Genomic DNA, 26,738 nt, shown 5'->3' with positions numbered 1-26,738 from the left:
AGGGCTATGCCATGCAGAGCTAATGAAGAACCCCAATGCGGTCCCGTCGCACACCGTCTGCCGTCAGGACGAATCACTCAAACATAAAACCGTTCTTCTGGACTCAGACAAGTGGCAACTGACCCGCGTGCCCGTAGCCCTGTGTACGATGTTGTGAGTTCCCGGCGTTATACGGCCCCAACACACAGCATCGTACGCAGGCAGGGTAGGGCCGGGCTGGCGTGCCCGTATCGCCGATGAAGTCAGTCATGGTTGCCTCGGACAGCAGATCGTCCATGTAGCCGACACGAACACGAACTGTCTGATACCGGCTACCAACTCGGAGACTCTGGGTCATCAAACTTGGGTGTTGCATGCTGGGATACTTTAACTTCCGCCGCCGTTAAAATAGTTTTGCTCATCGAAAAATGTTTTACTCTTCCCCAAAATATGTTTACTCTCGCTAGAAAGAGTTTGCTATGCATTATAGGTAATTGCGCCCTCACATGAAATATTTCTCCTCTCAGAAATAAATTTCGCTCTGAAGAAAAGTAAGTTTGACTTTTTCATCCTTCCTTTTTCGTTCTTTCTCAGTTCAGTTTTACCAAATTCTTAAACCACACTCATATGTAGAAAATATATCTTGAAGGAATTAGTTTTGTTGTCTTCAGAAAATAATTTCTCTCCATTGAGAAAAAAGTTTTATTCACTATATTTCAATTTGCTGCTCTGAGAAAATCTTTTTTCCATAAAGAATTAATTTTACTCTTGAAAAATAAAACTTTTCTTTAAGAATTTAAAATCATAAGGTTATGTCATTTAAGTAACTCAGTTCGCGCTCAGCAAAAATCTTAAACTCTTGCTGTGAACAATTTTTACTTCTTTTCGAAATAAAAAACGTTTTTGAGAAACAAATACTTTGTTCAAAGTTAAAGTTACTTTTAAAAGTTAAAGTGTTTTTGTTAAAAGTTTTAAAAACAGTTTACCCCAAAAATAAAGTTTCCCCGTTCAGAAATAAAAGTTTGCTGTGGAGAAATAAAATTTCTTACAAATATTAAATATATTGTCAAGAAATATGAGTTTATGTTCAAAAGTAATAAATTTCCATGACGTGTAGGAGTTTTTTATCTTGAAAAATTTTTACTTTTGTTTTACAAAATAAAAAATAATTTTGAGAAACATATTTTCTTTATTGTTAAAACTAAAACTACTTTCGAGAAGTTAAAGTTAAGATAATGTTAAGATAATGTTGCCCGTACAAAATTAAAAGTCTGCGTGGAGAAATAAAATCTCTTACAAATATTAAAGATATTGTCAAGAAAAATTAGAGTTTATATTCAAAAGTAGTAGAGTTCCGTGGCGTGTAGGGGCCACCGTAGACTATTCAGGTAATACGCAACTCGAAAGTGAAAGACTTAAAAACTTTCGCTCAAACTGTCCTCCATGAAACTTTCAGTCATTCTCTTACCGTCAAAATCAAGAATAAAATCAGAGTCACCATACGTGCAAAGTTTAGTGCTAGAGAAACAAATTACCTAACATTTACCGATATTTGAAATCCAAAATGGCCGCCATCCCTGTGTTAACACCAATGGGGAAAAATAACATTTCACATTTTCGAAAACCTAAGGCCCTGAAAATTTTCCTTACTTCAAGAGCTTTACATTTAAAATGGGCCCCAAAAAGTGGTAGATCAGAAAAAAATTGTAATAATTTGAGAGTTCGAATATCTGTCCCCGTGGCACATTTCATTAAACTTTAAATCATTCTCATTCGGATAAAAATCGGAAATGGACTTCAAGTTGCAAATTTTAGTGTTCGGAGAAAACATCACCAAACATTAAGCGGATATTTGAAATTCATGTAGCCGGTATTCGCAATGTCAAACGTGAAGGGAAAAATGAATATTAAATTGTTACAAAATACGACTCTGAACTTGAAAACTGTATGTATTCATTTAACAAGCTATCGAGTGAGACCTCACAAGCAATTGGTTAGCAGAGTATTGTAAAATCTGGGAGTCTTAAAATTGAAAAATTGTCCCCATGGCGCAATATACCTCAAACAAAAATGTTTGAAAATTGTGGGCGTCATTGACGAGGTGCCAGGAGTTTCATCATTTGTAGAGAGTGCATAGTGTGTAAATAGACACTGAAATTGTTTTCAAGAGATTTTCGATGGTCTAATTGAGAACAACTTCTTTCTTAATTTATATAGTCCAAGGCTTCATTATGGGCAGACTGACTTTGTACATTTATGGCACAATGAAGATCAGACTGAAAACTCAAGGGCGCTGATCCGATGGCAAAATGAACTCTCGTTTGAGTTACGAACAACTGTATGTCAATAGCATAATTAAGCAATAAAGCACTCCCAGCGATGGTATACCACGAGATTTTGACCAGTTCAGGACATATATAGACGAGCGATAGCGAGTACATATATAAGGTGGACTGGTCAAAATCGAGTGGTATACCGTCGTTGGGGGTGAGTTATTGCTATTATATCATAACAGAGATTTTTGCACTTGGCAAGTTGACTTGCCGAGAGTTCGCGCGTGTGCCAACCGTGGTATATAGCGAATATACAACGGTTCTTTTCACGTCTCGACCAATCAGATCGCTGCATTTGCGCCATCAATATACTGGTATGATATAATGTTGCTCATTCTTTTGTTCTCTTGGTGTTGTGCGGGCATGATGGGATAAATTATACAGAGGAATATCAAAATTAGAAGATTTTAGAAGGTATACAATGTTGATCCACAGTGCAATCCTCGGGGCTTGCTATGTAGGAAACGGATAGACTCCAAGTATGCCTGATTGGCTCTATACAAGACAGGTTGGCCCTCCTTAGTTCCAGAAAAGCCAATGTAATAACACGTGATTATACAGTAACACTGATTTGAGCTATATCGATAGGAAGTCAGATTGGTCCATTTCTTAAACCTGAGCGAATTAGTTCTATGGCTAGATCACTGTCTGACCACCAAAAAGTTTACATTTATGCCAGCTTTTCCCTCTTTCTGTGCACATAATAGAAGGATGATTAAGTTTCTTTACATTATTAGAAGGGCTATGAAATATTTCCGAGCGTATATGGGGCATCACTTTTTGAACTTCGTTTAAACGAGATGAAGAGGTGGCGAGAAAATTCTCTCCGTGTTCCAACCATAAATTTATTTATTCACCAAGAAAGATAGAGCGTAGAGTCATAGCCACACCTTACGTGAATGCTGTACTGCGCTCACCAAGTACCAAAACAGCGCAGCCATCGGTAGAAACGGAACGCCGCGAAACCACACTTCCATTCCAATGACGATGGCGGCGCTGTCTTGGAAATATCTTCCTATGTGTGCACTCTACTTGCTACTGGTATATCTACATGATAATATCTGTTCGTTATATATATATATATATATATATATATATATATATATATATATATATATATATATATATATATATATATATATAAACAATAACATAAGCTTAAATCATTTCGAGTACAAAGTAATATCTGTTACCTAAGTTTCATGCATCTTGCAATCCTCAGACAGACTAGTATATATTTAAATAATAACACATGAGAGCGAGGGCAATATCACGATTTATTGCCTGCCCAAGGGATGGTGGTCATGGTCGAAATACTGATGATGCCCGAGCCGTAGGCCAGGGCATCATCAGTATTTCGATCATGACCACCAGCCCGAGGGCAGGCAAAAAATCGTGATATTGCCCTAGCTCTCATGTGTTATTATTTTTATTACACCGAACAAGCAAACATGCAAAGAAACAAAAACACAAAGACTTCTTCGAGTACAGTTCGCCTTCTGAGTCCGGACCTCAGCGTAAAATGTTGTCAGTGTCTAGGGTTGCCGCTAAAGTTTGCCGATCTCCTCGGTGGCGTATCCAAATTTGTTGCTTGCATAGTCGCTGAACACAGAAATTGCATTCCTTGTTGCCATTTTCGTTCGTTTGCTGTTTACTTGCATCAAAATATCGTCTGACTGTGCCGGTGACAGCTCTGCATGACATTTCGCAGCCATAAGTTGCCAACTGCAAAGTACAACAAGCGAACGACAATTTGTTTTGCGCAGAAAGGACGCGCAGTAAGTAAAATGACGTCATCTATGTAATATCAAATGCAGAGGGCATCATCACATTCGCAGAGGGCATCATCTCGTTCTTTTACATGTCATGTGAGTCGTGTTTAACCAATGGCAGTGCACGCTGAATGAGTGAGGTGTAATAAACACTAATATGAGGGCTTGTGTAATAGTCTGCTACCTGGAAAAAGAATTCATCAATAATAAATGTACATAAATAAGTGTAAATATAGTCGTCTATTCATTCATTCTTTCTTTCATTTATTCATTCATTCATTCATTCATTCATTCATTCATTCATTCATTCATTTATTTTGCATTCATTTTTTTCATTCATTCATTCATTCACTCACCCATTCAGTCATTTATTGACAGAGTTCGTAATTCAGCTCTTGTAGTATTATTTGTTCCGATGGGCAGTATCTAGATGCACTGGGCCACAAGTATTCTTAAGGTCACTGAGACCATACACTGACCGTTTCCTGACTTTTCGCGAGTATTATTTTGATTATGACTTCAATGACTTTTGCTGTGAACTGACATAACAGCACATACAATAACCTGTGATCTCTTTCTTACCTATGAGTTAGTTTGGCATTTTGGTGAAGTGCACCCCCATGTTGACAGTTCCTGGCTTTGTCTTTTCTCAACTTAAGGGCATTACTCGAGTCATGGGGTGGCGGCCATTTTGAATTTCGAGTGTCGGCAAAAAAATAGGAAATTGTTTTTTCTGGTACCGTATTTTGCAAGGTGACCCCCTGATATTTATTGTCGATTTTAAAAGGGAGTGATTCAAAGTTCCTTACGGAAAGTTTTGGCAACGCGTATACCACAACAAACAAAATGAAACAATAAACATAATGTTCTTAGGTTACCTCTGAAGTTTTGTCCAGTTGAAGGTTAGGTCAGGCTAGGTTAGTTGTCTACTAGTATTTCAATTGACTAATAACTATGAAAGACGCAGCAAAATGTAAAGCGCGAAACCCAGAATAGATGGGCGGACGATAATTTTGACGAGGTAAATGCAAATCATTTCTGTGGATTTTGGTTTGAGTGCTTGTGTTTCTGAGTGCATCAAACAAATACATGATGTAAATATGTATTAGATCGCTACTGAAGGCAAACATCTCTTGTTTTTCAAACCAAAACCAAAAAAGGAATTCAAATGTAACCGAAAGTATCTTTCTGCCCGAAACTCAGTTTGTCAGTCAGTTTCCCTCAACTCAGGATACACGTGTTATATCGCCCTCTTGTGGTCGCCTTCGACACACGTCTCACAACCATAAACTCTGGACGGATCTCGTCAACAGTGTACAGTGCAGTGCGATAAAACACGTTATATTTCCATTCATGTTTTCGATTAAAATTTATACGAAGTCAGGAGGATATGACATAGTTCGTAAGGTTGACTATATATATATATATTAGTGTTGGATTGTTGCCTGTTTCTCTTTTTCTGTCGATCTTTTCTCGGAATATATGAGTGTTTCGGTTTCATAAAATCGTCATTACGGTGTGCCTGAACGAAACTATTTTATTGCCTTTTGAAACCTCTATAGAATGAAACCGCTGGATTAACCGCTCTTTTCTGTATCGCAGACCTGATAGACGGTGTTCTTTTTCCAGTGTCGATCACTCAACAAGGCAAGACACAAAAAACTAACTTTCATGGGAAAAGGAGATCACACGAAAGAAAGAATCAGTGACACGCATGAGATAATCCCGGACAGAGAAGTGATAGACTGTGAGATTAAGACAGGGAGACAGAGCTTGCGAACGTATAAAGTTATTAAAGGCGGTGGAAACTTAGCCTGTCTTTGCTTGTTCGGTGTTTATTCTGTAATACCTACGTACAACCTGCGGTTCTGTTCTTTCAAAGACCAACATGGTCGCCTTGTCGTCAGCTCAGAACACAGCTACATGTGCATGCCGGGTACGTTGTTATTGTTGGTATTTAAATCAAGCCTTCTCGCCATTCATTTCAACACTACTCATTGTTAAAATATTTTTGTTCTCAACGAGCATATAGACCTGTGAAAATGTCGAATGATTGCGACATTGTAGAATGTTGCATCATGTATCTGGGCCATCCACTCACCGGGCACTTACCCTAAACACTTTTCCAAACCCCATCCCTGCTGTCGGTTGGTGAAAAATAATCAGATGGTAAGTGCCCAGGGGTGGCAATCCTCACAACTGTTGTCCTTAGATACAGCAGCATAGTACACTTAACTCTCGGAATGTGAAATTATATGATTAAAGCCACCACAGAGTTCAAGACCAGACGTGAGTAGGACCAATGCTGGCAGACAGAGGTCATTCGTCTTCAGCTAAATACAGGACAGAGGGACCGTGAGCTAAATGAGGTAGCATGATGCTTATATGTGATGCCGTAATGAAAATAACCAAGTTTTTTCTTCGGTCATCGATAAGAATACTCTATTCATCGATTTTACCTTCACTGTGAAAGTGAAAACAATGGCATACCGAACAATGATCTGCCTACTTATAGTTTACTACACAAGGGAGATTCCATTCGTCTATTTGACGGGCTGGGTTGAAGTGCGCCCTCATACCGTATCACCTATATATACTGACGAGTTTTACGTTGCTGGTTACCAGTTGTTGAGCGATGGTACGTCCGTACACGTCAAGCTCGCTGGTTGGTGACACATCACAGTCTTGTCGGAGCGTAGGCAGTCTTTACAAGTGGACCAAGTCGGATCAATCACGTGTAAGTTACGCATTGGTGTTAGAGTTGGAGTTAGAGTCCTGTGCAGCAGAAAATAACTGTAACATATTATATTTCAAATAGGCTTTGAGTTGTGAAATTGGATGATGTGATTTTTATATCGCTGTAATTTTCGCACATTATGTAAAATATGTGTCATACCATGTCTTGCACTTTAAAGTTTCATATGTGAAACCTAAGCTCACGTGCAATTTATCTTGATGGTTTAAGTGGAATTTGTCAGATTTTCTCTTTCCATAAACATTATACGACGAAGGGAAAGTGTACTACTTATTTTCTTTCCACATCAGGTGTGCTATTCCCGCAATGCTTGGTTCTTCCTCGGTTTGGTTATCCATGTCATCGTTTTGTAATGTACCTATCTGATTGCGCAAACTGCCCACATTGTCGTGTGCAAAGTTATATGGATGACGTTTTGTTTTTAAAGTGGAGAAAATTGGAAGTCGCTGTGAAGTCGTGAGGACATTTGATGAGTTGTCGTCAGCCAAAAATTGGTAACTGTGTCTTGCGGAAATAAAGTCGTTATCCCCTCTCGTACTCGCCTCAGGTGGTAGCGTACAAAACCAAATGGCATAAGTGATCAAACATATTCGTTCCAAAGGTCGCATTTGTAAATTGAAACGAATGATCTAATGATCAAGGATTTCCTTTGGCGGTAAAAAATCTAACTAAAGGTAGACAGCGTACCGGGAACAGTTTTTCGGACATTCAAATAGTTACAACTACAATTGTACTATTAACTACTCTAGGCTGTATTTATAGCTACTCTTGTCTGCTATTTGTACTACTCACTTTAAAGCCTGTTGGGTAAAAGCCACTTTAACCCTCTTATCCAAACCGAAGTTCCGCATAAAGTTAAAACAATATATAGTGGCCAATTTGAATTTAAAATATCCGTGAATTGTGTACATTTCGTTTTCATTATTCAAAATTTTGCATAACTGTAGATTAGTGAAAGATAATTATTTCCTTTTAGAAGTATGGCTAGGTTAAAAATTTATGTTTCCACGTTGTATTACTTTAAAAAGTATATAACGGCTATTTAAAACAGGTACTGAGGCTCCGAAATGTTACCAAATCACGAGCCATTTGGCATAATTTTAGTTTTCATGGCCAATTTAAGAAGAACGATGACTTGCGCATCATCCGTGTCAGGTTTGTTGAGGGTAACTGTATACAAACTCAATCTTTTGGTAGTTACGCATCGTCTCTCTCGGACAAAATTTTGCTTGACGTTTTTAGCACGCAATGTCCTTATTTGCCCCGAATTCGACGGCTACGAAGCTGATCACGATCCTGACAGATCCGGCATTTCGACCGAAACCTTCTGATTCATGCATTGTTGCTTGCAAGTTAAGCCTTTAAGCCCGCCAAAAGTTGGCAACATAAGCCCGCGGCTTTATTGTCCAGAAATATTAGAATGCCATATGCCTTGTGAATGGCCACAGTTCGTAGCCCATCCTTCATGCAATTGCAGAGCATTGGGTGTGAGGGGTTACAAATATTTAACATTTCGCGCCGCTCGAGCTACCCAAATTTCATCTTTTGTTACAATTCTTTGTTTTGCTATTGACTCACACTCCAAATTCACTGACCGCTGTAAACGTCATTTGGTTGACAGGGAAGTGATCAAACCTACGATCGCGAGGTGTCACCGTCAATCAACCCACAAGTTTACAACAGCATCGTCGACGCCTAGCAACAGTTGACACCTGATGGCTTGCATCGTGTACTCTCCATGCACTTGAAGTCAGTGTCAGCCAAAACTGGTGGTCGCCTGAAAATCACCTTTCTTTTCCCGGATATTCCCCATCCGAACCGACCCGGACGTATTGACAAGGGTCAATTAGTTACTGGTCACTCTCCGGGTCCACTAACGGGTATCCAGATTTGCATAATAACAAATCCTGATTTACCTTGTTTGACCTTCCGCGTTCTTCCAATTTACCCCCAGGTGCGTGCACCCATTCGTCGATCTGGAAGCTATCACTGCAATCACCACAGATGGGGACCTGAGAAAATGGGAACGCGTCTTCAAGTCATGTCCGGGAACAGGGCTGTCTTTCCCATCTCTCAGTCCATGCGATGGTTATTTTCGGTCTGATAATGCATGCCATTCTATATCTAATCGATATTTTTTTGGAGTATTCACAGTGCACTGCCATCCAGAGGCCAGAAGAGATTGGCGTACGTCCTTGGGTTGTACAATGCAAAGGACGGGCCTCTTTTTTTCATTGTTAACTTTCATGCTTTTGCAAAACGAAAGTTTATAGGCTGCTGTTAGGTGGAATGCGCCCAAGTGACGGACATTCCGACTCTCAAACTTTTATAATATTTCTTTCGCTTACCACTTGTTTACGGCTCATTTTGAAGCTTACGGAGTGAATAAAATCTTCACTATCTTAGTTTGGTGAAAATCGTGAATTTTATCTTCCCCTGTACAGAAAACAAAGGGATGGCGGCCATTTTGAAATTTAAATAACGGTAAATATTGAATAATTTGTTTCTCCAGTACCAAAACTTGCACGGTGAACGTTGATTTTTATTTTGATTATAAAAGAGAATGGTCGAAAGTTGCCTTGAGGAAAGTTTGAGCAAAAGTTTAAGTCTTTCATTTTCGAGGCGCGAACTACCTTAACATGCCTAAATCACAGCATCTAAAGTGTACTTGTCAAAGGCCCAAATATTGTTTACCCTATAAATTATTTTTTTATTCAACAGAACGGTATACAAGATTAGTCTTGCCTATATATGTCCGTTTTATTGTACTAGAATGACACATATGTGTACCTGATGGTGAAATCAGTGCGTCATAATTGTGTTTTCAGATTTGATATCAACTTATTTAGGACAAAGTGTATAGTTTAGCGAAAAATCTACACTTTATAAACATCAGACTATTTCTAGTGTCGTGGATTGTATTAGCAACAATCAAATCAAAGCAGTTCTTCTCAAACGAAGTCAAACGCGATGACGAGGGATTTCGTGTTATATATATATATATATATATATATATATATATATATATATATATATATATATATATATATATATATATATATATATATATATATATATATATAAGCTCCGCATAGAAGGACACTGGAACTTAACACATGCATGCATGCGGGCTCTGCTGAAAAATTCCCAAAAGTACTCTATGTTGTTTAAGAACTTAAACAACAGGCGTTGATATAGGAACACTTCTGATGGGGTCAGTGCCAGTGGAAATATGTTGCTGTCAAAAATGACAGTGTTTCGATAAAAACGGTCACATTGTCTTGCAAAATGTGTACGAATCTTAGGGTATTTTAAATACCGCAGTTTTTGTGCTTTCTTATTGCAGTCATGCATATTTTGGCCCCGGTCCAAAAACTATGATGAAAGCAATGCTGAGATACTGTTTGTCTACGTACGCCCTACAATAACAAAATATGCACGTGATCCAATGAAAATGGTGGAGAGCAGGTTAACTTTTGTTTTTGCTTTTCGGCGCACTGACCTTTGAAAAGTTGTATGTGTATCAAAATTACGTATATTTATTTTTTTTAAGTCTTTGCCAGACTTTGTTAGATGCGCGAGACAAGAATGCCCGGTTGTTAATGCACAGGTTCTCTCTCTCTCTCTCTCTCTCTCTCTCTCTCTCTCTCTCTCTCTCTCTCTCTCTCTCTCTCTCTCATAAATCTGTTTCTGTGATGTTTCTGTTAAGATGTCTCGGTGTCTGTGTCATTCGACGACTTTGATAAAACTGTTTCTGGCTACACCCTGATTATGCCGATAAAACTGTTTCTGGCTACACCCTGATTATGGTCAGCGATTTCCACTCGAATGAAACGTATATCAGAGGCCCTCCGCGAGGGACTGTGCACTTATGTTAGTGCGCTCGTGTGAACGTTAATACGTGAAACATGCAGACATATTTCAGTGCAAAAAGTCTGAACAAGTTGGGGCGTTTGTGCTTTGGTCCTCACAAAATATGCTAAGAACGAAACTTGAATCCGGTGTGTACAAATTCTAATTTTAAATATTACTAAGCAAACGTTAGGTGTTATTGTTTTGCAGCATTGTTGAGAGTTGAGAGATGAGCAAAGGGTTTTTTGCCGTTTTGTTGGGGGGGTGCTATTATTCGTTTCTATTGGATACGTTTGTTGTATAACAAACCCAAATTTGGTAACACATCATTCTTTCTTTGGGCGTCACTGCTGAGGTACCTCAACTGCGACACTTGTCGAGTAAGCATACTTATCCTTGGCCCTTGATTATTTCAGTCACAAAAAATTAAATAAATTGACTCGAAGGAGAAAGGTTTTGTCTGATTTGTATCCGAAACGCGAAGTTCGTTACACAGATAACAATCGGGAAGGGCGTGTATGCAGCTTTTAGAACAGCCCAGGGAATTTCCCCACCTGATTTTGCTATATTTAGCATCGCGAACGTGTGTCAAGGTTCACCACACATGCGCAAGCGTTTCTCTTACACTGGGATGTAGTCGCTGGCAGGAATTCGGCGTTTTTTTCTCTCTGGTAAGTCATAAGTCGAAGCGAATATGTCAATGATTCGCTTCCAGTAAATTCAACTCGTATATTACATGTAGTTCATGCTGAACAGATCGTTATATCGAGAACTGTGGGGTCGTTCATTTGCAGCATACAGACTGTGTCGTGAGCGCGCCGACGATACCCTCGTTCGAAAACCGTTGCGCATTATTCGGACGACCCATTGATCACCACTACCGCTAAACGCACAAAATGTCGTACCGCTCACAAGTCTAGTAGCAAATGATACGATTCCCCTCCTCAACACTAAAGAACTGCAACTGAAGCTTCTTTCCGTTGAGAGGAAAGGGGAACCTACCCGTAAAATCCCGCTTAGTAACCAGATTACTCATATGTATATACAGAGCGAGTTCTGGAAAGTCCGGTGACTGTTGTGGGAAAAACCCAGCCATGTAGGCCCTATGCACGTCCTGCACGCATGCAGAAGTTAAACGTAAACAGCTTTCAATTCTAGGGACGCTGATGCAAACGAGAAGTGTCATAGGTTATTGAAACTGGCGAATGAAAAATCCGCAACATGAATTATTCAAAATAATGTCGCTGTATAAAATTGCGTCCAAGCCAACTGAAAACTTCTCGTTTCGTGTGCGTTCCCGCTGACGGCAATCAAAGATTAGGTTGCCCGTAAAGCTACCCAGCTCACTGCGCAAGGCTTCGAAAACCCTGGAGCCCGGCGTTGTAGGAATGGACAAACCTATGAACAGATTGAAAATCATCGGTGAAGCAGGTAAATATTTATCGGTTGTCTTACAGAGAAATGTGGAAAGCTGAGATGGAACGTGAAAACGCAGGGTCTGTCCCGTCTGGGACACATTGTCCCGAACGTGACCTGAATCGGAGAATGCATCTTGCAGACAAAGGGAACTCGGGGTCCCCCTGTTTTCTCCTGTTAACGATTTTCTGTCTCATAATCACCACCATCATCATTATCATCATCGCCATCTGCATCATCCATGATGATGCTGCTAATGATGATAGGCTAATTATCACACTACGAACTGCAGAAATCGTTTTAGAATGGAGTAGCCTATAGGCCTAATACATTCAACTGAACTTACGTTCACAATGATGCAGAATTTCAAAACGATAGCGCTAACTGTTAACTCAGTCTTGCACTGTAGTCTGGTAGAGCCATTTTTGTCTTACGTAACACAGTCATGGTTGGTTTTTTGCCCGGGGGGAGGGGGGTTACACTTCAGTGTATTTGGTAAAGGCTTGTGTGAAGCACATCAGTATTAAAACTATTATGCAATAGGGCTGTTCGTAATGACATCACAATAAATGCATAGACCGTATGCAAAAAAAATGATGTTTGGAAATAACACTTACACGTTTAGGGAAATTAGCAGTTTTTGCCAACGATATTGTGACTGAAACTGAAATTTGATTGTCGATGGATCCGATCTAAAGATGTAACAATGAACACGGTCTGAAAATTTGTCCAAATGTTTGTGAAAAGTGGCCAGAAGTGGTCGCGCGCGCGATCCGAAGGTAGCAGTAAACTGCGGTCGGCGCTTTAGAAAGTATGCAAAGATATTTTGATGAGGGAGTTCAATTTATTGCTTTTTCATCAAATCTTTACAATTTGATGTTATTAGCCAAACCGTGTATGACCAGATGCGGACGATGCGACAGGACTTGGCGCGTTGAACGAGTTTATACACTAGTTTACCGTGACGAGAACATCTTGCACAACTCAGAATGTCGGAATATTCTTTCTGCGATCCACAGTTAGTGACGATGCCACAACACGACGTAGATTTATTGAAGGGATTCAAGTCCGTAGATTTCTGAATTTTACATTTATATTGGTAACATCTTTTGCACAACTAGAAATGTGGACCGTTGCCGTTCCCTCCCCGCTTTGAAATCTTGCTGCGTCCCTTAGCAAGTGACGATGCCACAATATTTGGCGCGCCAGGGGTCTCAAGTTCAAGTCCCTAGACTTCCGTACAAACAAACTAGTATATTGGCTACATCTTTGCACAACTAGGAGGGTGCACACCCCCCCCCCCCTTCCCCAGTATTCTTGTTGCGATCAACAACAAGTAGTCCAACCACAATCTCGGATCTTTTTCCCGCAGCTTGTATAAGTTGTACATTTGTGGTGATCAGAATTGTATCCAAACTACACGCAAACGAGGGAGTGGTATCAAGGCGGGTCCCGCCATGAATTGCCGCGACTCTAATTCAAGATGGACAAATTTCGATCGTAAGCTGGTGCATGAGCTATGATTGAAAAAAGCAAAAAAAATTTCTGCCGCGGAGGTAGAAAGGACACGTAGTAAACTTTCAGGTTATAGCGTATAGAACCCCATGCCCACGGTCCGAGTCACAGACCGAGCCCGCTTTCGGCTAACATATTCTTCATCACTAGAATTTCAAATTTTTTGGTCTCCATTATGTCGCAGGAATTTAATAACAATCCAAATATCGAGGCTTGCGGTATACAGGCTTCGATCGCGCCCCAAAATTCTGAGTCACCCAAACGACCACACACTTGTACTGTCAGATGTCAGGCAAGCGCGCGCTTGACACTAAATGACAGCGACAAGCCGCAGCGATTGGGACTCTGAATTCCACACAATACAGAGTGGCAATACAAAGAAAGAAGTTTCCTACGAGCTGTAAACCGTCCGTACAGACTTCCCATAATGTGTAAATTCCACCGCTCGGTTTCTGGATAAGCTTTTAAGAATAGGTAAGGAAAAGTTGACGACGGAGAAAGTTCATGTCGACGGAGGTTGGCGACCGCCACGGAATCTGTATGATGAAGGTCATTGACTTGATCGGGCGTAGGTAAACACGTTCTGACGCACCTCGCGGGCATCATCAGTGACGCAGGTCTTCCAACAATAGGACCCGATTTTACTTATAAAAGTAGTCCATCTTATAGTTAATCAGAGTTTGTCGGAAGTCGCTGATAACAAACAAGTGTTTTTCAAGTATTTTTAAGCTGAAGAAATAATTTTCAAGTTGCGGTTCCCACTCTTTGTCTTTCGTAAGTTTTACATTACGTGGCCGCACGTATATCGCGCGACCGTGCTGTTCCGAAAATTTCCGGTTTAGTCACGTCTGCCTCCAGCTACCTAACTTACGACTGTTGTATTTTGATGACTTAGCGACATGTGATTCGTTCCTTTTCTTTAAATATAGACTCTTGTAAGTGGATTCAGCTTATGTTGGGATGGATTTCGGAGGCGATATCGCTCGGCCAAGTACGTTGAATATCCACACTGTAGTCGTCGGAGATAAACCCGTAGGAGGGCAGTCGAAAAGCGACGAAACCGAAGTGCTCAAAGTAAAGAACGAATATCTAGAGGCGGAAAATGAGGAGCTGAAGCGGCGTCTTAAAGGCACCGAAACTTTAGGTAAGAAGAAAAATATTAATATGGTCAGCAAAACTCGGAAACGAGGGGAACAAGTTAAATACGCCTGTGTGGAACTTAAATGAAGGGCAATAAAGGACAATCGAAATGGCATTAAATAAAGTTTACATTTGATAAAAATGCTACCCAGTCGAGTATAATACTTTGAAAAATAAGGAAGCTCTTTACTTTTAAATCGCGACGGCAACACCGCAGTTGAATTGTGATCCTCACCTTATGATGGGGGGTATCAGACCAAGTTGGAACAGCCATTCTAGGCGATTTGGCTTTGCGTGTGACGCACTAAACATATCGGCCTAGCATTACAGGAGTTCATGGCTGTATCATGCCCCGATTCGGTAACAAGATGCCCTTTTGTAACAATAGCAGAGGTCAAGGACACGATGACACATTCTTGCTGTTGAATGTTGTGTCGTCAGCAGATGAGCCTACGCGAATCAAATTCACCCCAACAGAAAAGGTCGGTGCCGTACCGGTAGATTCCATAACTGGTCTCAGTGACCCATGAAGTGTGTAACATTACGTTGACGTGGTTCCCATTTTGGTTTTTTTTTTCACCTACCTCAGCTTTAATGCTCGGAGATTCCGAGGACAAAGTCAAACACCTCAAACTCAGAGTGGAACAATTAACAGCATCATCAAGAACAGGTAGTATGGATATCCCAACGATCCGACAGCCTTCAATGACAGAAGATCATTCAAATCAACTCAGTCCAAAGGTGAGGCGATTGAAACGTCCCGTGTGTACAGTGTGTTTGTATGATTATACATTAGATATATTTTTAATAGTTACATAAAATATAATATATAAAGTAAATATACTTTTGATTTATTTGTATAATTATATATTAGATATAGTTTGTTATATATATTACGTAAATGGATATGCAGATATTTTTTGCTCAAAGGATCCTTCGCATTTATACTTACTCAGCTTTAAAGGGGGAGACTGGTTTTCTATTTGGTATAGCAAGTATATATTGAATTGCTATTCAGCTTCTCAAAACCAATGTGGCTTGTCAAATCAAATTTCATTTTTATCCCAGGATATTGCAAGAGTATTTTATAAATGGTTCTGTTCCTCGACAGCTACAGAAAAAATTACAGTAGTACACACACACACACATACATACACACACACACACATATATATATATATATATATATATATATATATATATATATATATATATATTTATATATATATCCTTTTAAATCTCAGAGAGAAAATTACAGAATAGATTCACAGCACATATCTAATCAAGAGTCCACCACTAGAAGTGTAAACGGTCTCAATATTGACGTTGTCTCGGATTCGTCACCGTCAGATGTCGATGCTGAAGAGCAGCACAACTCCAACGCAGAAGGTGATACCAGTGTCCATTCCAACCAGGAATCTGTGGGTTCAAGGTCACATATTTCACCACTTCAGGTTTGCAAACTCTTCTCTTACAGTCGTGTGACTTTTATCAACAAACACAGATAAGCTGTTATCATTATTACCACATAATCATTAAACCAGTTCTGGTATCCTAATTGGTTCAAGCAAAGTACATATCCAGTAACCATCCAGATACCTTATTATTGATGCTAACTTTAATTCTACTTCTTGAAATATAATCTTTGTTCAAGGTTAGATATCTTTTCTTGTCTTTAGCATATATTTCTTAATTATCTAGAAGATAAAATTTCTCTCTTAACAAATCTTTTGTCTGTAGGTATATATATGCTAGTATTTCTCATCTTTGATATTTTAATGTAAAAATTAAAATTAAAAGTTGATGTTCAGAATGTAGACTATCTGTAGTGATAAGAGATCCAAATGCCCGATGAAAGTACATTCAGCAAATTGTGGTCCTAATAATCTATACTGCGTTGGGTTGATAATACTGAGAATGTGATATTCTTGACCATGATAATCATGATCACCATTGCTCTATTTTGACCCCAGAGTGTACATTCCGAAGAATTCAGAAGTGGTTCAGCAGACCTCAGAGACAGGCTTTCGACACCAGCAGAGCAAGACCCAGCAGTGAGAAGGTCACTGGAGCAGGCTCCCGACCCAGACCACATTGAATCGTTTCCCTCAATTACTGTTAAACACCTAGGCGAACAAATGGACAGGCTTCTCGGCACGGCAGAGAAATCAGCACTCACGCCACACTTGGCAAGGACTGTGTCCCAAGTCCTGAAACTCGAGAGGGACAATAATACTAAAACGGTAATTACAATTAAGTGACTCGTCACCATTTCTATTATTTCACAGAGTTCAACAACTGTGAGCCGATGCCTTAGTTGGCTGTCATGTAAGTGTCAAAGCAAGATAATGACAAACTATCAAGGCACCAGAAAATGTTACATTTTAGTAAATAATTATGCCAAACTTTATTACACAACTGTCCAAGTTAGTCTTAGCAAAGCTGATATCTCAATCTGATAACTGGCTGATACTAAGTTGTTTAAGTTGTAGCCAATGAAATCATCGATAGTTTTTAATCAGCTCCTGTTTGATAGATTATTTTACCAACATCAATGAAACAATATTTCCGACATCTTTCCTACAACGACATAGCATTTGTTTTACCCTGACAGATTCTTTCAAGAAATCTAATGCTAGAGAACGCAGAACTGAAGACAAAATTGAACCAGGTCAAAGAAGAATATGAAGAACTTCTAAATCATCAAAGGTGAGGATACACAGCTTTATATGTCGATGAAATTAAAATATGTGATCGGCAAGATATAAATTAGTGTGTTATGTACCATTAATCATAGTAACTGTTTCTGCCAGCAATTTCATCGCAATACATTCATTGTGAAAAGGACATAGTATGTATGATGATTTAAATTGACTTTTTTCTTCAAAAGATGTGTTTTGACCACAGATATGACACTGTGAGATGTATGTATGTATGTATGCCTGCCTGTTTGTCTGTCTGTCTACATACAAAATTTAGAATCACAGTACCTTAACCAATGATAATTTTCATTCTTTCCAGGATGGAAATCAAAGTTCTGAAGGACAGAGTTAGAAAATTTTATGAAGATGAAGGGGAAAAGTATGAAATAGTTGAAAAAGCACAAGTTGAAAAAGCCATGAAGGTTACACCAACAGACACCAGAGAATCAAAGGTAGGGTCAACCTTGGATTTCTTTGACGATTGTTTTGAACATAATCAATTTTAAACCATGTCAATTAGTGTTGTATTGAAAAAATTAAATTGGTCCTACCATAATACAATGTAAGTTGATACTAGCATTAAAGCTGTAGATTATTAGTGTATACCATCAATCTGTAATCTTTGAAATGATTTTTTACAGGAGGATGAAATCCTGGTTACTGCTGCGGCTAAAAGTACAGAAGCAGAAATGGAAAAACTCAAGATGAGAATTTCTCAACTGGAAGGTCAAAATAAAGAGGTATGAGACATGTCCTCTTATGATGATATTTCACAAGTCACAGGGGATGGTTGTAGGGCACTTTTGAATATCGTAGAACATCTGCAGGAAAACTTGGCTCTGGTAGCCCGTCAACTGAGCAAAAAATCAGTGTCTGCATTAGGATAGGCCTTTTGCAGAAGAAAACGATTAACACGGCATTTACTACTGCCATTGTTGTACAGATATATGGCAAAAGAACACAAGCACTTGCGGTTCAAGCAATACATGAGCAAAAAACATGTCTGGATTCACTGGTTTGTACTCTAGTGTGCAAAAGAGGATTGTTTGTGTCACTCTCCGTTCAAATTCCAGATTTCTCCAATTTCTTATCTTCGGCTATTTCTAACAGTTGTTGCACATGTTTTTGTGTTAACTGCTTTATCTGGCACTTACTTATTGCTGAGATAGTATACTTAAAGTGTACATTTGGCCATCACTGAGATGTTACACTAAAAGTGTATATTCTGTTTCGAATAAGGAAGTGTACTTCATGGCAATTTTGAGACATGCCACTTTACGGTTTGTATCTTCACTTTGTAGATACTTAAAGTTAACCAGCAGTGGGACGCACATTATAAAGGTATGAAAGCATCCATGGAGGACCACATAAGGAAACTTGAGCAACAATTACAGGACAAAAACTCTGAAAACTTCAGACTTCGATCAGGACACAGTGCATCGTTTGATGAACAGAGGCAGAAAGACGTGGACCGAATGCTTCTTGATGCTAGGAAGAGAGTTGAAGTTGAAGAGAGCGCGAGAGAGAGTGCAATGGAGGAGCTTCAATTTGAGAAGCAGAGGTCTGGTACGTTGAATAATAGGGTTGGAGTCCTCGAAAGACAAGTCACACAACTTCTACAACTGAAAACTGGAATGGAAAGTGAGATTAAAAGACTCAATAAGGTAAAAAAAATGAAATCAAGAATATCAACTGTAAAATCAGAAATTGTTTTCATGAAAAGCTTCCATTTTGGTAAATATTCTCATGGTTTGCTGACCAGAGCACTTATAAACACAGTAAGATATCGAAATCTGTCCAGAGAGATCATACATTTCCTTTGTCTAGTTGAAATCCTTTGGCACAAAAAAAGATTGTTTCTAAGAGTTCAAAATTGCTGTGACCTAAACAGGCATTAGCCGAGATGCCACCTCAACCAAGGACTAGACAACCAAACCAGCCGCCTATCAACACGACAGATGAGATGAGGAGTCATATCGAGGCACTGCAGGCACAAGTCTCCGTTTACAAGGAAGATTTCGAAAACGAGAGGCGTGACCGCGAGAGACTTGCGTCTATCATCGATGAGCTGAAAAACGACAAAGATGCAATGAAAGCTGAGAGGGATACCTATGAACAACAGGTATGTCAGCCATAGAGGTTTTACAAGTCTTTCAGCCATCGCTAATTAGCTGTTGCAGCATTTTCTCCAGTTGCATGTCGTGTCAGTGCAGAAGGGCGACGGCCAGTATGACCTCCAGAACCAGACAAAGCACATAATGCAAGGAAGTGAAAATGTATAAATGTTATTTAAATTAGATCAGCCAGCAAAGCAGTAACTCTACAAAAGTAAACAATCAATAGTAGTCAACAAAGCGTCCAATTAAAAATACACTTTTTACACTCGCGGAAATCAGGTGAAAATAAATACAAGGGGTCAGAGGTCAAACTATTGTTGCGAATATGCCAAAGTTTATTTCCTGGTTGTAATCAATCATCTCATTGCAATCACATGAAACACTACAGAAATCGCTGATAGGGTGATAAGATTAATCCATTAATGGTTGCGTTAATGTCTGTTTCTCAAGGCCAAATGGTACGAGGAAGACTTCCGCAGAGAACAAGAAGACAAGGAGCGTCTGCAGAGAATGCTGAACAGACGGACAGTAGACAATGATTACGTGGTAAGCATACAATCGACACTAGGAAACAGCTCTCTAAACAGAGTAGTTATAGACATGCATGAGGCAGTCCCAGTATTCTTCCCGGTAGATATCTGTCAGCCTTGTCAGCTTCATGCCATCTTTGCAGAGAAGGGGCAACATCATCAGCATCTTCCATATATGCTGAATATTGAAGGTCCCTGTGATAGTAAACTGAAAATTGCAATCCAAAGAAATTGAAATCATTTTTTTCAGCTCATATTTAGTATGTGTATAAATGCCAAAGAGAGCTTGTATTTTTGAATTACAGGGAGAGTAATCACTCTTTACTATTTTCCACATATTCTTTCAAGTGAATTTCAAAAACAAGTTTCATACTTTTGACTGCATATTGGGCAGGCAAACCGAGAAAATAGCATTGTGAAGTACATTGTGACCTGTTGTAAAGTTGTCTTCATGGACAAGCCAATAATAACAACTGTCCTTATTCTATTTCTCTCAGTTCAATATTCAAGCACCCGCAAGGCCTATCGAAAAGAAGGTATACCCCCCTAGACCAGCAGAATATTTCCATGAGCCTAGGGAGTTTGATGCATATTACAGACAACCTGACAGGTACATGGCAACGCAGCAGATTCCGCAGCCCCCTCCATATTATCCGCCAGAAAACCCTGCACAGCATCGTTACAATGAAACCCAACAGGTAGGTCCACCACCACTTCTTGCATTGTTCTCTCAGTGTGTAAATACTTTTTTGAAATTCGTTTTACACGGAAACTGCTGAGTTCACCTTTTTGTTCGTTTTCTCTGCATGTAACAAAATTGGGGGCTGGTCCGGGATACAAATATTTTGAGCCATGGGTGACTTTTCAGTGATCATCACTGTCTTTACGGCAAAAGCATAATGAATCAGTTCTTGAAAATCAATGTTATGGAGAAAAAGAGAAAATGCACAAAAGAAGACTTGAGAGTCTGAATTGAAAAGATATAAAGTTTAATTGTGTATTTCAACTCACATAATAGTTTATGAACACATCAATACTTAAAAAAAATATGTGTATATATATAATTACATATATTACATATGTACAAACATTTGTATATATTTATATACATGTGTGCATAATGTATAAACACACCTTGTTCTGCATTATTGAGTCGCAGCAAAAATTTAATGTTCTTTATTCTTCACAGGGAAGGCTTATTCGTCGCGGCCCATCAAAGGAGGACCCACCCATAAGGTACCCAAAGCAAGGGCAAAATTTGGCCAGAACCGATTTGGAAGTTGACGGAATGGACGAAGTAGATGCCGTTGGTGCTGAAGCACTTGTTCTCAATGGTCGCAGTTTGAAGTGCCCAAGGTCAGTAAAAATCATCCTGTCATATTTGGCAGCTATTTGCCATATGCTATGATGTATGGCATGAAGAGTTTAACACAAAGGTATCCATTTAACATCTGTATATCTGACAGTTTTTATGTATGTACATATGTATGTGTGTGTATATATATATATATATATATATATATATAATATATATATATATATCGGTATATATATATATATATATATATATATATATATATTATATATATATATATATATATATATATATATATACGCATCAGTGTATGTTTGTAGGAATGTTGTTATATGTATGATTTTGCAGTGTTGAGTCAATGTTATATGCTTTAAAGTCCCTTTTGAACAGCTTCCACAACTATATATGGTATCCTTCCACCAAAGGGTGTAAACATTTTGGCTTTATCAATTGTCTTGAACTGTGAAATTAACAAACAGGAGACAATGTCTTGTATCAGAGTATTTCTTTTCTTAATGGGACTGAAGTTACCTGGCACGCTTTACATGGCTGAAGTATCCTGTATAGACCAATGTCAATCTGTCATACTTAATTGCAATCTGTCGTACAGACTTTGTGTAAACGACAATGTCTTGTTATGTTCTAGGTGTGAACGGGACTTCCAAGAACCAGAGGCACTTCAGACTCATGTGGAAAGATGTGTGGCATAGCTGAGGCACGAATCGTCACGTCAGTACAAAGAGATCGTATCTGCGAATTTCAGGAAAACCTAATTTTGTGATAATTGTAACCAAAATATGACTGTGAAGCATGTAATTATGAATATTCGATATCAATTTTACACAAAATTTTACTTTGACTATAGCTTATGTAAAGCAAGTAAAATCTTTATTTAAATCCGTTTATAAGTGCATGTTTTACATTTATGTACTGACTTCTTCCATAAAATTTTCTTTCACATCCTACCAAATACAGAAATTCGCAGATACGAGCTCATTGTACTGACGTGACGATTTGTTTAGTGTTTTGCTCAGTGGTACATTTAATCAGGAAGCATTCACTGAAACGAATTTGAAGCACTGCAATCCTCTATCATCGACTTAACTTTGACTTTTTTACCACAAAGCTATAAATGAGCGAGACACTAAACAGATCACATCCTCACCGCTGTCAGGACGCCATCAGAAATGGAAGCGGAAGGCTATTTCGGTTGTTTCATGACAGCTCTGTTAAAGTACAAGTACCTTTGAGGTACCTTATCAGAAGACTTATAAATCTCTGGGTTCACTTCTTTCATTCCTGTAATGGGCCTTCCAAGACTCGTCCAATCAGTGAGAACAACTACATTAGATATTGGTAGAGGCCCAGCAGAGAGAAATAGGACGTGAACACAGAGATAGACTCTCAGGGAATAAACATCGCCTCAGACGGTGCCGGAAGAGAAGAACCTAACAGTGCCACTATGACCGACCTATGATGCAAGACTTTGCGCCCAACAAATAAACTATAATAAACTATGTCACGGTTGGACGTAACATTTTGTGTACTGTACTCAAAAATCTCCGAGGTATATGTAGTTCTAATATAGTTTTGGAGATGTACATTACTTTTCTTGGCCTGGCAGTTAACATTCCGAAATGTTTACAAGCTGTAGCAGTTTCTATATTTTAAGCGTACTTTATGGCATAAAGTCTCATTGCACATATTTTATTCTGCCTGGTCAAAGTAGTTTTTCAAGCCCTGCAATATACCATTGTTCTATAGAGTATGTATTTTCCATCAATTCATCTGACTGCTTATTGCAAACTAGTATTGAGAGCTGTACAACGTGACCCTGAAGACGCCTGAATGGCCAGCGTATAAAGGTTTTACTTGAACTGTGAAGACTTATGGGTCGATTGCGGTATATGCTATAACTCATATCATGAGACAATAAAACGAGCCATACCTTGCAAGTAGTTCTATACAATTTTCGTAGGTATGTATGTGAGTGTGAGAGGGAGAGAAAAATTCATTAAGCGAAGTCATACTCAGCGAAGTCATACTAGAATGACTAGTCATAGCCGGCAAGTGTTACAAGTAATGCGCTTTGACGGTACATCTTCGGTGCATCAGTGATCACAACGGTGTGAAAGCTTTTTGAGACTTTTTAGCCGAAATACTACTATCCGAGTCAGAGTAGTGCGGGAAAAAAATTTCGATGATAAAACCGTAGAGAAGTGCGGACAACATTTATTCGTCGGTAACTTACTGGTGATCGTTGTGCAATCTATAGAAGTTTGGCGTAAGCCACCGACAACAATTCGGAACCGTTCGTAAACGACGGTCACTAACTCTACAAACCCGTGCGTAAATCTAGACTGTAGGCCTACTGCCTGTTCCAAACAAGTAAGTTATTTCAATTCTTCAGAACTTTAAGATCGGCTGAATTCACTTTTTTAGTTTTGGTGCGCGATCTTTGGTGGTTTCATTGCAGTTTTACTTAAAAAAACTACCTAGCAGTACAGGTAGTTTCGAGGTGGGACAGTTGCTTGCGCAATGTGAACTCTTGAGGGCGCTGGTTTTGCTGTATGTGTGACAAGTTTTGGCAACATTTGATATAGTTTTTCTTTAAAATAGAACTTTGGCAAGGTTGTTCGATTTTTGAAGTCAGGTTTAAAATTTTTCAAAAAGGTGTTGGAGATATTTTCTTGTTTATCAGCAATAATTTTTGTAACATTAAATGATCCGAAATTATGAAAGCGCGTTCATGTCAGTTGCCACGCAATTGGCAAAATCGTTCATATTTTTAAAGTTTGAAATAGTAATAGCAGGCATTAAGAATATGAGAATTTCAACCTTTAAAAATAAGTATCACAGGCCAGTATACAGATAATTTATTCATGTGTATTTATAATCTTGTATGAATAACAGCTTTCGTTAAGTCATTATAAAACTTTGTTCTAAATGACTGGCTTTGATCCCGGAAGAGCAGAATACACGAATTTCAGCTTTATTTCTAATGAAAGTTCATATTGAATGTTATGTTTGTTAACTTATTTTGTGTATGTTTTATATGAGTTGTAAATAAAAACGTTCTTTTTATAATTCTATGTTTTTTCTCTTTTCTTTATTCTTTTTCCGAGTTGGACAGTCACCAAGCATGGTGATATAGTATTCGATTGTGCAACGAAGGGGATCATGGGAATGTAAAGTTTATGATGCAATCGGGGTGTGGCTGCGAATCGAACCAGTCAAACTGTCATGGTCATAAATTTTTGATGCGTTTGTCGGGACCTGAGATAGAATGCGCCTCGGGAACAGATACACGGACCCTAAAAATCTTTTACAATACGATTTTGGTCTACCATTTGTGAGGCCCAATTTGAAGCTCATTTCGTAAATAAAGTTTGTAAAAAATCCAAAAAACATTTTCCCAAGATGTTAACACAGGGGACGGCGGCCATTTTGAATTTCAAGTATCGGAAATATTGAGTAATTTCTTTCTCTAATACCAAATTTTGCACGGTGAGCCCTATTTCATTTTCCATAATTTCGATCGGGAGGTTTTGAGGAAAAGTACGCTCGCTATATTTCTTACGAAACAAATTAAACGAATCTTCCGTTGGACGAAAATACAAAGAAAACTCACTCGGAAAGTTGTATGACTGCTGATAATATCAAGTCATATTATTCAACGTTAGTCAAATAGATGAGGAAGTTTCTCAAATTTACGTACGATATCCTGTATTTTCTATGCAAATAAAATGACACAGCTGCGTTGTGGCGGTGCAAATAGCTTGTAACGAAAATCCCCCGTTTCAGTCCCGCCAGAGAGCAACGCACACATTAAAGATGGCGGCATTACGCGAATACTATGTTGAGAATATGACGTGTACCAACTTGAGATAAAGTTACCCTTTTATGTTTTCAAACGGAAAAAATAAATTTATGAGCACGATTTGCCAGATAAGTGACATAATAATAGAAGCGTATAATAATTAACTCGGATCCTTGGTGTGGTCAGTTAATGCTTAGTTTGCTTTGTCACAACCTATAATTTCATCCTGATTTCATCAACAGAAGCCAAGGAAATAATTTACCTAAAAGACATATGTTATTTTTGTCTGCAAATGCGTATTTAAAGGAGGATTTTAGCGATAGTTCAAGCTATGCTTCGAGACTTGCTATTCTAATATTTTATTTTAGTTTCATTTTTAAATAGAAGGGCAATCTTATCTTAAAGGGATACAGTCGGAACTGCACTCAAAGGTCGTATGGGACCCATGCGACCAATGTAAACACTGTATCCAAGGTACGATGGTGATTGATGAAAGTTAAAACATGTCTGTCATAATCTACATCCTGTAATTTAAATGTTGCAGCTATGATGATGTGCATCTAGATAGCGTGCACGAAATACATTGTTTGTAAACAAGAAACTCGCACAGGCGCAGTTCCGACGACTGTTTCCCTTTAAACTTGTATTCTTTTGACCTCACAACGCAGAGTCTAGCTAGTTTAAAGGCACTGCGCTAGGAAAAATTAGAACACACTCAATCTTGTTCGTTTATTATAAAAAACGATGCCAAATGAGAAAAATGATCCTTCTTCACATATATATCAACCACGGGGTCAAGGTCATGAATGCGTCATGTTTTACCGTGAAGTCTCTTTAGAATATACATTTCCCTTGAGGAAAGAGCTATATCGTCATTTCGGAGAAAGAAAGTCGGCGATCAGTGTCCATTGCTTGGCATCAAGTGGCACCATTAGGGTAATGGTCATGACACCATGTTTCAGTGAACTGTTTTAATGGCGTTTGAGAGATCAAAAAAGCGATACCATCCGATCAGAGTACTAGAAACATTTCATTCGTAGATTTGCCCGCCATAGATCCTTGAATAAATGACGAATTATCCATCACAAGCAAACCTGGCTAGCAGAACCAAAATATTATTTGCATCTGTGGTAGGTCGAAATTTCGAGACATGTTTGTCATTAACCACGATTTGGATTATTGCCAATTTTGGTTACTGTTTGGGGAATTCCAATGACAGGCTGACAATAGCGGATTTGGGTACCGGTTCGGTTTCAAGGTGACAATATGTTTCAATGGGAACGAATTTAAACTGCTTTTGTGAGTATTTGTCTCCTACACGATCCGGTCTGTCAAACATCGGACGATTTTAATCTGCCCCGCTCATCCTGCCACTTCTTGTATCATATTCTGAAATGTTTGAGGTCTCCACATGCGCGGGGTCAGGAGTTGAACAGTGGTCCGGCTACGCCTCCACAAACAGATCGATCGAAGACAGGAAATCGACCCGGAA

The 26,738-nt window shown here is 38.9% G+C and overlaps 1 protein-coding gene across 5 annotated transcripts; it reads left to right on the top strand.

Moving 5' to 3' along the window:
* The first annotated feature begins 6,659 nt into the window (after positions 1-6,659).
* LOC139122899 (TNFAIP3-interacting protein 1-like) lies at positions 6,660-24,518 on the top strand. 5 transcript variants are annotated; one of them, XM_070688755.1, is made up of 14 exons: positions 6,660-6,821; positions 14,552-14,766; positions 15,352-15,503; positions 16,007-16,216; positions 16,736-17,005; positions 17,377-17,471; positions 17,784-17,916; positions 18,106-18,204; positions 18,766-19,128; positions 19,356-19,586; positions 20,032-20,127; positions 20,609-20,809; positions 21,301-21,467; positions 22,073-24,518. In XM_070688755.1, exons 2-14 carry the CDS (start codon positions 14,583-14,585, stop codon positions 22,134-22,136), a joined length of 2,265 nt encoding a protein of 754 aa, XP_070544856.1. In that variant the 5' UTR covers positions 6,660-6,821; positions 14,552-14,582; the 3' UTR covers positions 22,137-24,518. The 5 variants fall into 5 exon arrangements, with proteins under 5 accessions (XP_070544856.1, XP_070544854.1, XP_070544858.1 ...); XM_070688753.1 differs by lacking the exon at positions 6,660-6,821 and adding an exon at positions 11,154-11,362; XM_070688754.1 differs by lacking the exon at positions 6,660-6,821 and adding an exon at positions 11,939-12,122.
* Positions 24,519-26,738: the final 2,220 nt, after the last annotated feature.

This window comes from Ptychodera flava, chromosome 22 (assembly GCF_041260155.1).
Source record: "Ptychodera flava strain L36383 chromosome 22, AS_Pfla_20210202, whole genome shotgun sequence".
In the NCBI taxonomy this organism is placed as follows: domain Eukaryota; kingdom Metazoa; phylum Hemichordata; class Enteropneusta; family Ptychoderidae; genus Ptychodera; species Ptychodera flava.
The sequence above is the reverse complement of the archived record's forward strand: the minus strand, read 5'-3'. Positions and strand labels throughout refer to the sequence as shown.

Excerpts from the sequence above, each read along its gene's own strand:
- LOC139122899 (XM_070688755.1), top strand. The coding sequence starts at position 14,583 with ATGGATTTCGGAGGCGATATCGCTCGGCCAAGTACGTTGAATATCCAC. Across the intron at positions 17,006-17,376 it reads GGGACAATAATACTAAAACG|ATTCTTTCAAGAAATCTAAT; the intron begins GTAATTACAATT and ends TTACCCTGACAG. Across the intron at positions 17,917-18,105 it reads CAGACACCAGAGAATCAAAG|GAGGATGAAATCCTGGTTAC; the intron begins GTAGGGTCAACC and ends GATTTTTTACAG.